The sequence below is a fragment of the Hyperolius riggenbachi genome, chromosome 10 (assembly GCF_040937935.1).
Source record: "Hyperolius riggenbachi isolate aHypRig1 chromosome 10, aHypRig1.pri, whole genome shotgun sequence".
NCBI classification, from domain to species: domain Eukaryota; kingdom Metazoa; phylum Chordata; class Amphibia; order Anura; family Hyperoliidae; genus Hyperolius; species Hyperolius riggenbachi.
The window spans coordinates 254,248,457-254,262,006 of record NC_090655.1 but is presented as its reverse complement, the minus strand read 5'-3'; the positions used below and the strand labels follow the sequence as shown (position 1 = coordinate 254,262,006).

The following is a 13,550-nucleotide window of genomic DNA, read 5'->3' as shown; positions in this document are numbered from 1 at the left end:
TTCTCACAACTTGCTAAAGGACATGAGGAGAAATCGGAAGAAATGATAGACATCATTAGGAAAGTAGTTAGAGACGAGGTCATGGCACATTCCTCTACTACAGTACAGCCAGATCCGACTGAGATAGAGTCTCAGCCCCCTGAGGAAGGGGAGGAGATTCCGGGACTATTCGACTTTAAATTGACGGCACCATTCATCGCAGCAATAAAGGAGGCATTGGAATGGCCAGAGCCAACGGAGGACCAGGATCAAACGAAGGAATACTATGCTCACCTCACAAAGAAACCAGTTTCCTTTCCTTTAATGAAGGAGATCAAAAACATAATCTTAGATGAAAGGAAAAAAGTGGAGAACAAATCAAATACGCAAAACCGTTTTTTAAAACTATACCCATTAACCTGCCTAGCGTTCTGGACGAGCTGAGGTCGTCCAAAGAAAACTTGCTAGAAATGTTCTGGACGAGCTCAGCTCGTCCTGCACTTTCCCCTCACGCTGTGATCTGCAGCACTGCAGCAGCCTCTGCAGGCTGCTGCATGCTTCTCCCTAGGGAATCCCCAGGGAGAGAATGTGCTAGGGCGGGCAGGTGGGGGTATCCCCCTTCTGTGCGTGGGGGTATACCCCTTCTGTGCGGAGGTATCTCGGGCTGGGGGATCCCCCTCTGCCAGCGGCGGGATCCCCCTTCTGTGCGGAGGTATCTCGGGCTGGGGGATCCTCCTCTGCCAGCGGGGGGATCCCCCTTCTGTGCGGAGGTATTTCTGGCTGGGGGATCCCCCTTCTGTGCGGCGTGCGGGTGGCCTCTACCCCCCCCCATCCTCGCACCCCCCCACCCTTCCCTGTCTAAGCCCTTGAGCAAATCGAACTACTCACCCAGGGGCCCTCTCCAGCGCAGCACTTCTTCCTCCATCGCAAAGTCCCGTCTCTTTACAGTTACATTACGAGACTTGGAAGCGAGGAAGGGGGGAAGGGTAGAGGCCACCCGCAATCCCAGGCGAATCGCGGACTGGAGCGAGCGTTTGACGGAGGTTGAGCGGCGTCCTATTGGTTACACAGCTCTGACGTAGGCCTCCGAGCGCTATGCCGGACCACGCCCCCAGCGCCCCTGCCTGGACCAATCAGAGGGCGCGGAATACGTATTTCTCCTTTATGGAGATATAGTGCTTTGCCGCTACACCGCTTCTCAGTGCTATAGCTTCTATCTACAATGGAGGATTGGATAGTGGGGAAAGGGGATCTTGGTAGCGGATGACTGCATGCTTTTTCAACTATATTAGTGAGTATGGGGAATGGGCTGATTGGATATTGTGATTGATGGACTCTATCTGTGGCCTATAGGATAAGGGGATACTCCCCTCCGGAGAGGAGGAGTCGGCTCCCGCCTTACCCAGCAACCTTTGGGCCTGACTACACACTATAAAAGGGCAACCACCATGATGAACTCTAGCAGGCTGTTTTTTTACGGCCGTTACTCTGTTATTTTGTTACACCAGATATGTGATTTGCAATTAATGTAACTTGTTTTAGCAATATGGCACTCTAGCACTGAGCACCTTCACTCCTGACGAAATTTCCACTTTAGGAAATGAAACATGTCGAGTTATGTGTAGAGTTACTGGTTAGATATTGGAAAAGGGGAGGACGGTAATTTGTTACCACCGATAATACCCCCCTACCAATTGGTCACTTTCTATGTGTTTAACAAATAGGTCTTTTTTTATTACATATTAATAAAAGTTAAGTTTTAATCTTCAGTCCTCTTTGGAAAGGGTACTTGTGTGTTGTACTCTGACATCTGGCTACACTCCTGGCTACTCTGACATCTGGCTACACTCCTGGCTACTCTGACATCTGGCTACACTCCTGGCTACCCTGACATCTGGCTACACTCCTGGCTACCCTGACATCTGGCTACACTCCTGGCTACTCTGACATCTGGCTACACTCCTGGCTACTCTGACATCTGGCTACACTCCTGGCTACTCTGACATCTGGCTACACTCGTGGCTACCCTGACATCTGGCTACACTCCTGGCTACCCTGACATCTGGCTACTCTGACATCTGGCTACACTCCTGGCTACCCTGACATCTGGCTACACTCCAGGCTACCCTGATATCTGGCTACATGTGGCTCCCTATACACCTGGCTTCACATCTGGGTCTTATACTTACCATTGGCGTGCTGATCCCTCGTCGCGTACCTCTGATTGCTTCCCCAGTGCCGGCTTCCATGTCCATGTACGGATTTTGCTTCTCCCTCAGCGATGACATGTCCCCCGCCGATCGACGTTGATGACACCAGGGTCACACAGTGTCATCAACCTCTCGCTGCAAACATTTTTTTTTTCAGTTGAATTCAGTACAATAACCTGTATTGAATTCAATATTTAAAAAAAAATTATTGCAAAAAAAAAAAAAAAAAAAAAGTTGCAAATTATTGGAAATTAATTGAACCACTTTTTGCACGGAAATCCTGGGGAATCAGAACGCCAGGGAGGCTACAGGAAGAGGAAATTCCCTTCATACAAAACCCGCCATCAGTGGACGCTTCGCTATCGAGATTAGTGAAGCACGTTACCTTGCCAACAGATGATGCTGTGCTATTTAAAGAAGTGTTAGACAGAAAGCTGGATAATGATCTGAGAAAAACATATCTCAATGCAGGAGCAACATGCAAACCGGTGTGGTGAAATTTTTTGCAACTTTATCAGATTTTGCAACCGGTTGCATTTATATATACGTATAGCTATCAGAAAGTGCAACCTAACCATTGACTTTAACCCAACTGTATCAGAAAATGCAACCCAACCAAACCCTACTCTCACACAGAACCCTCCCCTCTTGCTCAACTAATAACCCCCCCTGGAGGGAACAATCCCCCCTCTTCCTCAACTAATACCCCCCCCAGGGAACAACCCCCCCCCCCCTCTTGCTCAACTAATAACCCCCCCTGGAGGGAACAATCCCTCTTCTAGCCCAATGGGATCTGTGGTTGCAAAAAATTACAGGCGTGTTAACAGAGAGAAGCCACGCCTACACAGTCATACACTGTCCTCTATGGCAAGTTGCAAAATATGATGGGTAGCAAAATTTTTCACTACACCACAATAGCATTAACTTCAGTAGCAAAAGCTTTAAAGGTCTGGACTGATAACATCGAGCAAGCAATCCTTAACGACACCGACAAATCAGAAATTATTTCAGCGTTAGATGATTTCAGCAGATTTTATAGGTGAGGCCTCCATGGACATTATCAGGAACCTAGCGAGAATAGCTATACAAATGTTACTGTTTATACTGAAAACCAGCTTTATTTATAACAGACGCTAGCCCACATACAGAGACACCTGAACAGGCTGCTCAATCTCACACCCATCCTGCATCCCCGCAATGCTCAATGGGGATAAAGCTGCAATTTGCTAGCATAACAAAATATCATATAATTACCTCTTCCAACAAGATGTCCTCTCCTCTTCCTGTCTATGGAAACATTACTTCCTGCCTGTGCGTTCCACCTGGAAGAGGTGTGGTCGCCATCTTGTGGTGAATAGGCTAACTGCAGCCTCTGTTTGTGGACTCATCTGCACTCGGTCAATTTTTTATCGTCACCGTCATCATCATCATTTTTTATCTATCACTGCACAACATCCTCAAGCACCACATTCTTTTTTGTGATGGGAAGTAAAAGAGGAAACCGATTGTGGTGAGCATGTCTGCTGTTCCATGATGTAGATAATGGTACAATTCAGTGGCGTAGCTAAAGAGCTGTGGGCCCCGATTCAAGTTTTACATGGGGCCCCCCCAAGCACTCTATACATAACAATTGATATGGCGCACCAAAACTTACCAAGGACAACCACAGTGTCAGAGTTGCAAGAAGGGGATGGGGAACAGTGTGTTAGTGATAACTACTATTCAAAGCATCTATAGAAGTGAATATTACCAGTACAGGACCAACAGAGAGCTAATACTGTGATGGAGGGTGGACTCTTCGGGGCCCCTCTGGCCCAAGGGCCCCGATGCGGTCGCTACCTCTGCACCCCCTATTGCTACGCCCCTGGTACAATTATTTAAAGTTGCCTTAAAGCATTACCAGTAGTTACACATGTAGTTATAATTATCTCTGACCCCCAACAATCATCAGCCCCCACCCGAATTTATAGACTCTGTAATCTCGCTCATCCCAACACCTTCCCAGGGACCACACTAACTTTACAAACTTTCAACTTATCTCACTTCTAAACGTTGACTATAAATTATTGACCGCAATTCTAATAGCTCAGCTCAACAAATAACTTCCCAGTCTGGTCTCCAAAGATCAGGTCTGATTTATCCCCTTTCACAAGGCCTCTGACAACATCTGCAGAAATTTCCTGCTGATTAACCAGGCCAATTTGACCAATACATCCCTCACCCTCCTGACAATTGATAAAGAAAAAAAAACACCCTAAAGATAGCTGGAGCCGCCTCATCCTCCCATTTCCAAACTGAGGGGAACACGCCCCTGCCCCTGTCCCCTGCACATTAGCTGAATGTATTTGCCAACACCAAGCTATTAAAGGCTTCCCTTTAGGTAACCTAGAACCCAAAATGTCGCTCTTTGCTGATGATGTGCTTCTCGTCCTCACTGGCCCTCAAGTTTCCATCCCTAATCTTCTAAAGGTATTAATTTGTTTTGGAGGTCTTTCAAGACTCCACAGTCAACAAGTCAGAAGTCATGTTTTGTAACACTACCAAACCTCAGGGCCCTGCTGTAGCCAACAACTTTCATATCCAATATAGGGACTACCACTGCCAATAATATCTATGCATTAAGCTAGCCAATAATTACCAGACCCAGTATAAATGGAACTATACTCGTCAGATAGGTAGATTAAAATGAAATCTGTTGGATTGGGACATCCCTTCGATTTTGTGGTCTGGCAGAATCACCACAGTAAAAATTACTTCCATTTATTGCCTACTTTTTCTGGGTACTGCCTATAGCAATACTCCATCCTGACCTCCTCTCTCTGCAACAAGCTACATTCAAATATATTCAGACCAATAAAAAAGCACATATTAGCAAATCCACAATGATGTGACAAAAAAAAATAGTCATGGACTTTCGGTGCCTAATTTAACTAACTATTATAAGCCTTCTCAACAAGCTCAGTTACCCCTTATTTACACTAGAACCTGAGCTCCATTGTGGGTTGCCACTGAAAAGTACATATACCTTGAAGGGCCTGGTTTGGTCATAGAGAACTTTCGGTGATCTCTCTTACGCCTCCAGCAATCGCACGCGCTCTACCAGTTTGGAGGAAATTCCACTTCAAGAATAAACAACAGTCTACTGTCTCCCCCCTTACTGAGATTTTAGGAAACCCTGACTTTCCTGCTGGTACTGAACTTTGTGTTCCATGATGTAGATAATGGTACAATTATTTAAAGTTGCCTTAAAGCATTACCAGTAGTTACACATGTAGTTATAATTATCTCTGACCCCCAACAATCATCAGCCCCCACCCGAATTTATAGAATCTGTAATCTCGCTCATCCCAACACCTTCCCAGGGACCACACTAACTTTACAAACTTTCAACTTATCTCAATTCTAAATGTTGACTATAAATTATTGACCGCAATTCTAATAGCTCAGCTCAACAAATACCTTCCCAGTCTGGTCTCCAAAGATCAGGTCTGATTTATCCCCTTTCACAAGGCCTCTGACAACATCTGCAGAAATTTCCTGCTGATTAACTTTTTATGATGAGAAAGAGGGACACTTAAGCCATGCCCCTACCACACCCCTGCTCTCACGCACCCACCACACCCCTAGTCACACATACAATAAAGATTTCATAAGAAAAATATGTTGTTTTATAATTCAAACCACACTGGTCCTTTCTATCCTGTGTCATCATCCTTCATATTAACATTTTAAAATTAGTAATATATCAATTTAAAGGATGGGAATAAAGTTTAGAGTCAATCAAACACATTTTTTAGTAGATAAATATATATATTTACATAGAAAGAGGGACAAAGTCCTGAAAAAGGGACAAATAAGGAGGGAGGAGGGACAGGGCTCCCAAAGAGGGACTGTCCCTCCGAAAGAGGGACAGTTGGGAGCTAATGGTCATCCTTTGGTGGCAGATTGAGGATATTATTATTATTTATTGTATTTATAAAGCACCAACGTATTACGTAGCACTGCACAATAGATAAATGGGTTAACATACGAGGTAGGACATAAAGAACTCACAAACAAAACAAGATCATGCAAATGTCTTTGATAACAGTAGTTCAGTGTCTGTTCAGAATACAGTCTTTTCAGGCAATAGGGATGTCAGACAGTGAGATTGCATAATCAAGCTGGAAACACTATAGAGGAGGGCCCTGCCAGATGCTTAAAATCTACTACTCTGGAAGACACTCTGTACAACAATAATCTACTTTTTTTTAAGTTTATTCATTATGAAAATCCAGCGCTCAACTGCTGAACTATTTAGGTGCAGACAAGTACATCACTCCCTCACCTCCCTAATAACATCTCGTCAGGATATTCAGACCTGCACCTTTGAACAATATTGCCAGCTAGACCCAGTTTCTTTCCTGTACTCCACCCTGAATCAGCCACCTTGGGGTTTTCCTTTGTGGACAGTTGAGAAGCAGATATGGGAGGCATGATTGATTAGGAGAATTGGTGGCAATTATTTGAGACACTATCCAAGGGTAGTATTCAGGCTATGGCTATGGAAGTCTCCATCCGACTCCTCCTCAGGACGTATATGGTTCCTTTCAACACCTAGCTCAGTGTTCCACACTTGGTGGGAATGCCCAAAGGTGGAAGGGAGTAGAGACAAGTGAGGATGCACACCTAGTAATAGATAAGGCAATAAAGCTACCAGGGCCAATTCATTAAGCAAGATGAAACACTTGCATCAGGCGCAGAGATTACAGGGGTAGCATTTTTGTACTGTGTTTACACTTACAGAATGCAGTCACAATAGGAGGAAAAGCAAGAGGAGAGCGAAGTGAAGAGGTCATCATTGGGGAAAAGCAGCTTGTTGTGCTGTGTGAGGAGTCTGACATTGAGTGAGTGAGGAGGGGGAGGCAAGAGAGCAGCAGTGTTTCATTTGACTTGCACAGCAGAAGGGAGGAGGTGGCACTGCTGTCCTGACTAAGGAGGAATGGAGTGGCTGAGGGTGAGCAGTTTGTTTGTCACAGACTCACAGTTAGCCAGTGTGCTTTTGTGTTGAGCTGCAGCATGTCATGTGAGAACATTAAACAAAGCAGAGTAAATTGTCAGGTGCTGTGCGATCATTCCAAACTGGTGAGGGGGTGGGGGGCATCCTCACAAGTTCCCCTCAGGCAGCAAAAAGTTTAGAACCGGCCCTGATAGCTACAAATCAACAAAAGTGGATGCTGTGTTGTAAAGACATCAAAACCAGTATATACAACAAGCCACTGACACTTTGTAAGTCAAATGCAAGTAGAAGATATAATTTGAAAAAATGACTGTCAACAGATGCAAAAGTGCATACATATGAACATAATATATACAGATAGAATGATTTACGGCAGCAGTGCTCATGAACAGCACATCAGCATAAACATATGACAAAAGATGCAGCATATGCTACACAAATGAATATAGGTCACTTAGTGGTCCTATGAGCGAAGTAAAGTCCATAGTATGGATTAAATAGTGCAGCCTCAAAGGTCACAAGCACAGCGTGGTATAGAGGAACAACTTCCGCCTATATTACCCAGATGGTGTCGTTTTGAACACAGAATTCTTTCTCAATGGACTTTCAAGCGAGGAGGCAACCATGGCAGTGCTGGCGGGGGAGGAGTCCTGATTGCATGCTGTATAGCGCTCGTTCTTAAGCGCCATTAAAGTGAGCGGAGTAGGCTGTCATACTGGGGCCGGCCCAGTAGCGCGATGATGTCACACGACATGCGTCACTGCGTCATCACGCTACGTGCAGACACCAGCCATTCCGAAAGAGCTGGCTGGCAGCGGGGAAGAGAGTGGCAGAACTCCAACCACAACATGGCCACCGCTCCATACATGGGAATGGGAGGGACGGCACACATACAGGATGGGTGGGAGGTGCTGCAGATGAGATGAGCAAGTCCTGAGATGCTGGATGCAACAATATGTTACATAGTTATTTGGGTTGAAAAAAGACATATGTCCATCAAGTTCAACCAGAAAATAAAGTACAACACCAGCCTGCTCCCTCACATATCTCTGTTGATCCAGAGGAAGGCGATAAAACCCTTACAAGGCATGGTCCAATTAGCCCCAAAAGAGAAAAAAATTATTTTCCGACTCCAGATACATGACAGCTGATGTAGTTGTGAGAGTCTACACGGATCTACAGGAAATACATAAACAAAACAATGAATAATATATCAGGACTATAAAAAGTAATTCAGTATTTACAAAATATACAAATGTAGAGGAGCACAATAATATAAACCGGGCAGCAAATGCTCCCCTACACAAAAGATAACGATATACAGCATATTCATAGCAAACCATTAAGTGCCGCCTCCTCATTCAAACCATGAGGATGCAGACTGGCTGGCATATAGATCCAAAATAATTGGATCTAAATAGTTGTCGCAGTTTCCTTTCAAAGTCCCCATGTTTGCGGGCAGATTGCACACTTTCAATAACATGTCCAAAGGTAGGCTATGGATTCTGATATCTAATATCATCCCTGGATCCCTTCACCAAAGACCCCAAAATATTCCTACTGGGGCATAAGCCTGACACTATGAAGCATGCCCCCCGCAAACTGATTCACCATATTGTGACTTCCACAAAAGTCTACACTGCCTCACCATGGATGTAACAAGCTCAAGTTTTGATGATGTTTAGGACAGAATCGACAAGCTAGATTCTGAGTGCAGGTGCAGCCACAAACAGAGGATGCAGTTAGCCTATTCACCACAAGATGGCAATCTTTCTACTCCAAAGTGGAACGCACAGACAGGAAGAAATTAAACCAAAGAAAAGAAGTGATGTTACACCGGCAGGGAGTGATGTCACAGAGAAGGACGAGAAGTTGCAGGAAGTGGAGGGGAGACATTGTTGGAAGAGGTAATTGTGTGGTTGTTGTTATATATTGAGCAGAGCAGAGGTCGGGGTGGACATACTTTGTTACAGAGGAGGTCATAGTACACCTGTCACTATCCTGATCATCCCCTTGCCAAGAAGCCAGGCTGCCTTACAGGCTCTCTTACTCTCAGATGGAGATCATTGCCACCAACCCGCCAGGCACCACTGGTCACCTTCAGCCCTCAGGCCACCTTTCCAGCCTAGGCCACACAGCCAGGGGGTCCCAGTCACATCAGCTGCTGCTGTAAGGCTGCTGGAGTCTCTGCTGCTTTGCCCAGGTGAGCTAGTCTCCAATGCTGTGTCCCCAGGGGAGACAGGCCTCCATCCCTGGCTCTGACACTTGGGGGTGGCCAAGTCCTCCACCACCAACCTTTTCCCGCAGTCAGATCTCCCCTGCAGCTTCTTGATTTGCATCAGCTGGTGCAGCTCTACCAACACCCGGAACATAATCACACTAGCTGCAGTCTTTCAGGCTGCCACTGCCCCCAATACCCTGTCCCAGTTGGCCGCTGCTATCACCTGCAGTCAGTGGTCCACTGCTGCAATTTGCACACCAGCCAGTACACCCCTCCATAACACCTGAGGGAGGACCAAGTCATCCACCATTCGCAGTATCACAGGCCACCGCTGCTAAATCTTTCAGCCTGTAGCTCCCAGGATTCAGCAGGCAAACCACACTAGGCCAGGCCATGACAAACCATGCCAGGACACTAACCAGAACTTTAAAGAACTACTGTAGGGTGCTAGGGGGGAAAAAAGAGTTGAACTTACCTGGGGCTTCTAATGGTCCCCACAGACGACCTGTGCCCGCGCATCCACTCACTGATGCGCCAGTCCAATTCTGGAATTTTTGATTTTAAAGTCGGAAAACCACTGCACCTGCATAGCCGTGTCCTCGCTCCCGCTGACGTCATCAGGAGCGTACTGTGCAGGCACAGACCGTACTTTAAAGTCAGAAATTACAGAAGTGAACCAGAGGCGGGGACCGGAGCATTGGTGAGTGGCTGCGTGGGAACAGGGCATCTGTGGGGGACCATTAGAAGCCCCAAGTAAGTTCAACTCATTTTTTTTATTTTTTTCCTCTTACCCCCTCTGCCCCCACCCCACCCCCCAGTACTCCTTCAACCATCCAGGTTATGCTGTAATACCAAGGGGAATTTTTTTCTCTCTCTCTCTCTCTCTCTCTCTCTCTCTCTCTCTCTCTCTCTCTCTCTCTCCTTTTGTCTCCTCTCTCCTTGACCTCTCTCTCTCTCTCTCTCTCTCTCTCTCTCTCTCTCTCTCTCTCTCTCTCTCTCTCTCTCTCTCTCTCTCTCTCTCTCTCCTTTTGTCTCCTCTCTCCTTGACCTTCCTTTAAGGACAGACTGTGGGGCATCTGATTTATTTATCTCAATACAAAACTATAAAATTTTTATAGTTTTGTATTGAAGTAATTTGAGGGGTACTTTTATCCACTTAGCTGCTGCTTATTCCATTGGCTCAGAACCATTTTTCCAATTTTTCTGATTTATTTATTGCTGCAAAGCATTTGAGTGACATCAACGGCAGCAGATAGCCCCTCAGTCCTCCCCTTGGCCCATCTTTTACACATCTCTTAACTATGCCTCACCTTGTATACCCGGTTTCTTCCATATGTATGCACCATACCATCTGTTACTGTACCACTGTATATTACTGTTCTGCACCTTACTGTATAGGACTGTACCACTGTATGTTACTGTACCACCACTGACCCTGGAGTGCCAAAACCAATTCAGCGTACAACCCCTGTTGTACTTGGTGAAATAAATTCTGATTGAAATAATTGCCATACAAGAGACCTTTATATAACTGTTGGAACGTGTGGTCCACCTACATGTGCTATAGATTATGGTTGGCATCTCGGTGCTAGTCTACTTTAAGTAACTCAGCAGGAAACGTCATAGGGAAATTCTGCTAATGTGATTGGGTGGATGGCACCTTCTCAAACTGCTAGATTTCAGATAGATTGTAGTAAACTACATCCACAGTATTTGTCCAATCACAATGTTTCCTACTGTAGAGGGTGCTGTGATTAAAGAACTGTTCCCTGTGACGTTTCCTGTTGGGTCCCCTAATTTAGACTAGGGCTTCCAGTTCCCTGTGTCCCCCCAGTATTGCCATTATCCTCCAGTATGTTATGCCCCCCCACCCCAGTAATTCAATTTCTTTCCCAGTATAGCCATGTCCTCCCTGTGTCCCCCAGCATTGCCATTATCCTCCAGTATGTTATGCCCCCCCACCCCAGTAATGCAATTTCCTTCCCAGTATAGCCATGTCCTCTCTGTGTCCCCCAGCATTGCCATTATCCTCCAGTATGTTATGTCCCCCACCCCAGTAATTCCATTTCGTTCCCAGTATAGCTATGCCCACACTTCAGTGTTGCTCCATTCCACCACCTCCATGTAGAGCAGTAAAAAAAAAGGATTGGCATTGGTTTATAGCTAGCTGTCACAGTGTACTCCAGTCCTCTGCTCCCATTAGCCTCTACACCTCTACTCTCCTCATATCCTCATCCATCTACCACTACCAGCACTGCTGTAACATCACAGGAATGGTAACAGTGGGAGGTGAGGAGAGGAGGCCAGCTGGAGAGGAGGCAGAGGGAGGACAGGACTGCAGCACGTTGTGAGTATAGTGCACAGGTATCTATAAACCAACTTTTTATGCTTTCCTGTGATACTCTGTATGGCCATACCACCCCCAAGTGACAGCAATGGGGAGTGCTGGGAAAAGGGGGATCCTGTATTGTTAGTTTCACCACTGACAACTGTACAGCCTAGATTATCCTCCCTTTTATATCTATCAAAAGGCAGCAGCATCCTGTACAGATCACCTGGCCACATCACTGAGGATGGATGAGGACCAAATGACTGAGAGGATATTTAACCTCACCCTGAAGATCATCTATCTGCTGACTGGAGAGGTGAGATGGATTCTGGATGTCTCTTATCTCTATTAATAAAACACACAGCCAGGCCAAGGCAGAGGCAGGGAAGGCACTAGCCCCTGAGGATGCAGCCATGACCCCTCCCTTCGAGTGCCCCTTTGCTATATAAATACTAAATACTAAATAATAATAATAATAATAATAATCTTATCTCTATTAATAAAACACACAGCCAGGCCAAGGCAGAGGCGGGGAAGGCACTAGGCCCTGAGGATGCAGCCATGACCCCTCCCTTCGAGTGCCCCTTTGCTATATAAATACTAAATACTAAATAATAATAATAATAATAATCTTATCTCTATTAATAAAACACACAGCCAGGCCAAGGCAGAGGCGGGGAAGGCACTAGGCCCTGAGGATGCAGCCATGACCCCTCCCTTCGAGTGCCCCCTTGCCTGGCTGATACAGAGTTGCGAGCAGAGCTTGTAGTGTTGCTCCTCATCACTCCGGGAACTCAGCCATGTTGCAGGCTTGCAGCAGCTTCTCTCTGCAAGCCTGCAACTCTAGTGGCGTTTCCCATTATTTTTATCACTAGATCGAGACAAGAGGGGATGCTGCCAGCCTGACACAGCCTAGTTCCCAGTGAGGTCAGTAGGCAGCACTACAGGATCTGCTCACATCTCTGCATGTGGGGGGCTGCTCAGTTTAAGGGGTGGCCTAATACTGGGAGCTGATCTGGCTATCTAACCTGGGGAGGGGGGGCTCATCTGGCTTTCGGAGAGGAGGGCTGCCATATACTGGAGGAGGGACGGGCTGATCTGGCTATCTAACCTGGAGAGGGGGCTGCCTAATGCTAGAGGAGGGGTGGGCTGATCTGGCTATCTAACCTGGAGGAGGGGTGGGCTGATCTGACTATCTAACCTGGAGAGGGGGCTGCCTAATGCTAGAGGAGGGGTGGGCTGATCTGGCTATCTAACCTGGAGGAGGGGTGGGCTGATCTTACTATCTAACCTGGAGAGGGGGTTGCCTAATGCTGGAGGAGGGGTGGGCTGATCTGGCTATCTAACCTGGAGAGGGGGCTGCCTAATGCTAGAGGAGGGGTGGGCTGATCTGGCTATCTAACCTGGAGAGGGGGCTGCCTAATGCTAGAGGAGGGGTGGGCTGATCTGGCTATCTAACCTGGAGAGGGGGCTGCCTAATGCTTGGAGAGTCCACTTTCACACTGCATTGGTTCCCGGTATGTGATCTCTTGATGATATCATAGGTTCTACCTTCTATTCCGCTCTCCAGGAATTTGACTCCATGTGGCACTCAGGCCTTTACCTTAAATCCCTTTTTAAAATCCACAACCAAGTATATATTTTGCTGCATGACCTGTTGACATGGGGGTTTCAGCTTGATACAATAAAGTGTGCTAAGTCTGTGGCACACAAGCATAGCGTGCTCTCTTAAAGAGACTCTGAAGCAAAAATAAATAAATTATGATATAATGAATTGGTTGTGTAGTGCGGATAATTACTATAACATTTGAA

The 13,550-nt window shown here is 46.3% G+C and overlaps 1 protein-coding gene across 1 annotated transcript in view; it reads left to right on the top strand.

The window, feature by feature from the left end:
• The first annotated feature begins 9,052 nt into the window (after positions 1–9,052).
• LOC137535310 (zinc finger protein 3-like) overlaps positions 9,053–13,550 on the top strand; it is a 33,047-nt gene continuing 28,549 nt past the window's right edge. The window contains exons 1-2 of the mRNA XM_068257140.1: positions 9,053–9,095; positions 11,941–12,054. Of these exons, the coding sequence (XP_068113241.1) occupies positions 11,983–12,054 (72 nt within the window). The 5' untranslated portion in view covers positions 9,053–9,095; positions 11,941–11,982. The remainder of the gene's footprint in view (positions 9,096–11,940; positions 12,055–13,550) is intronic.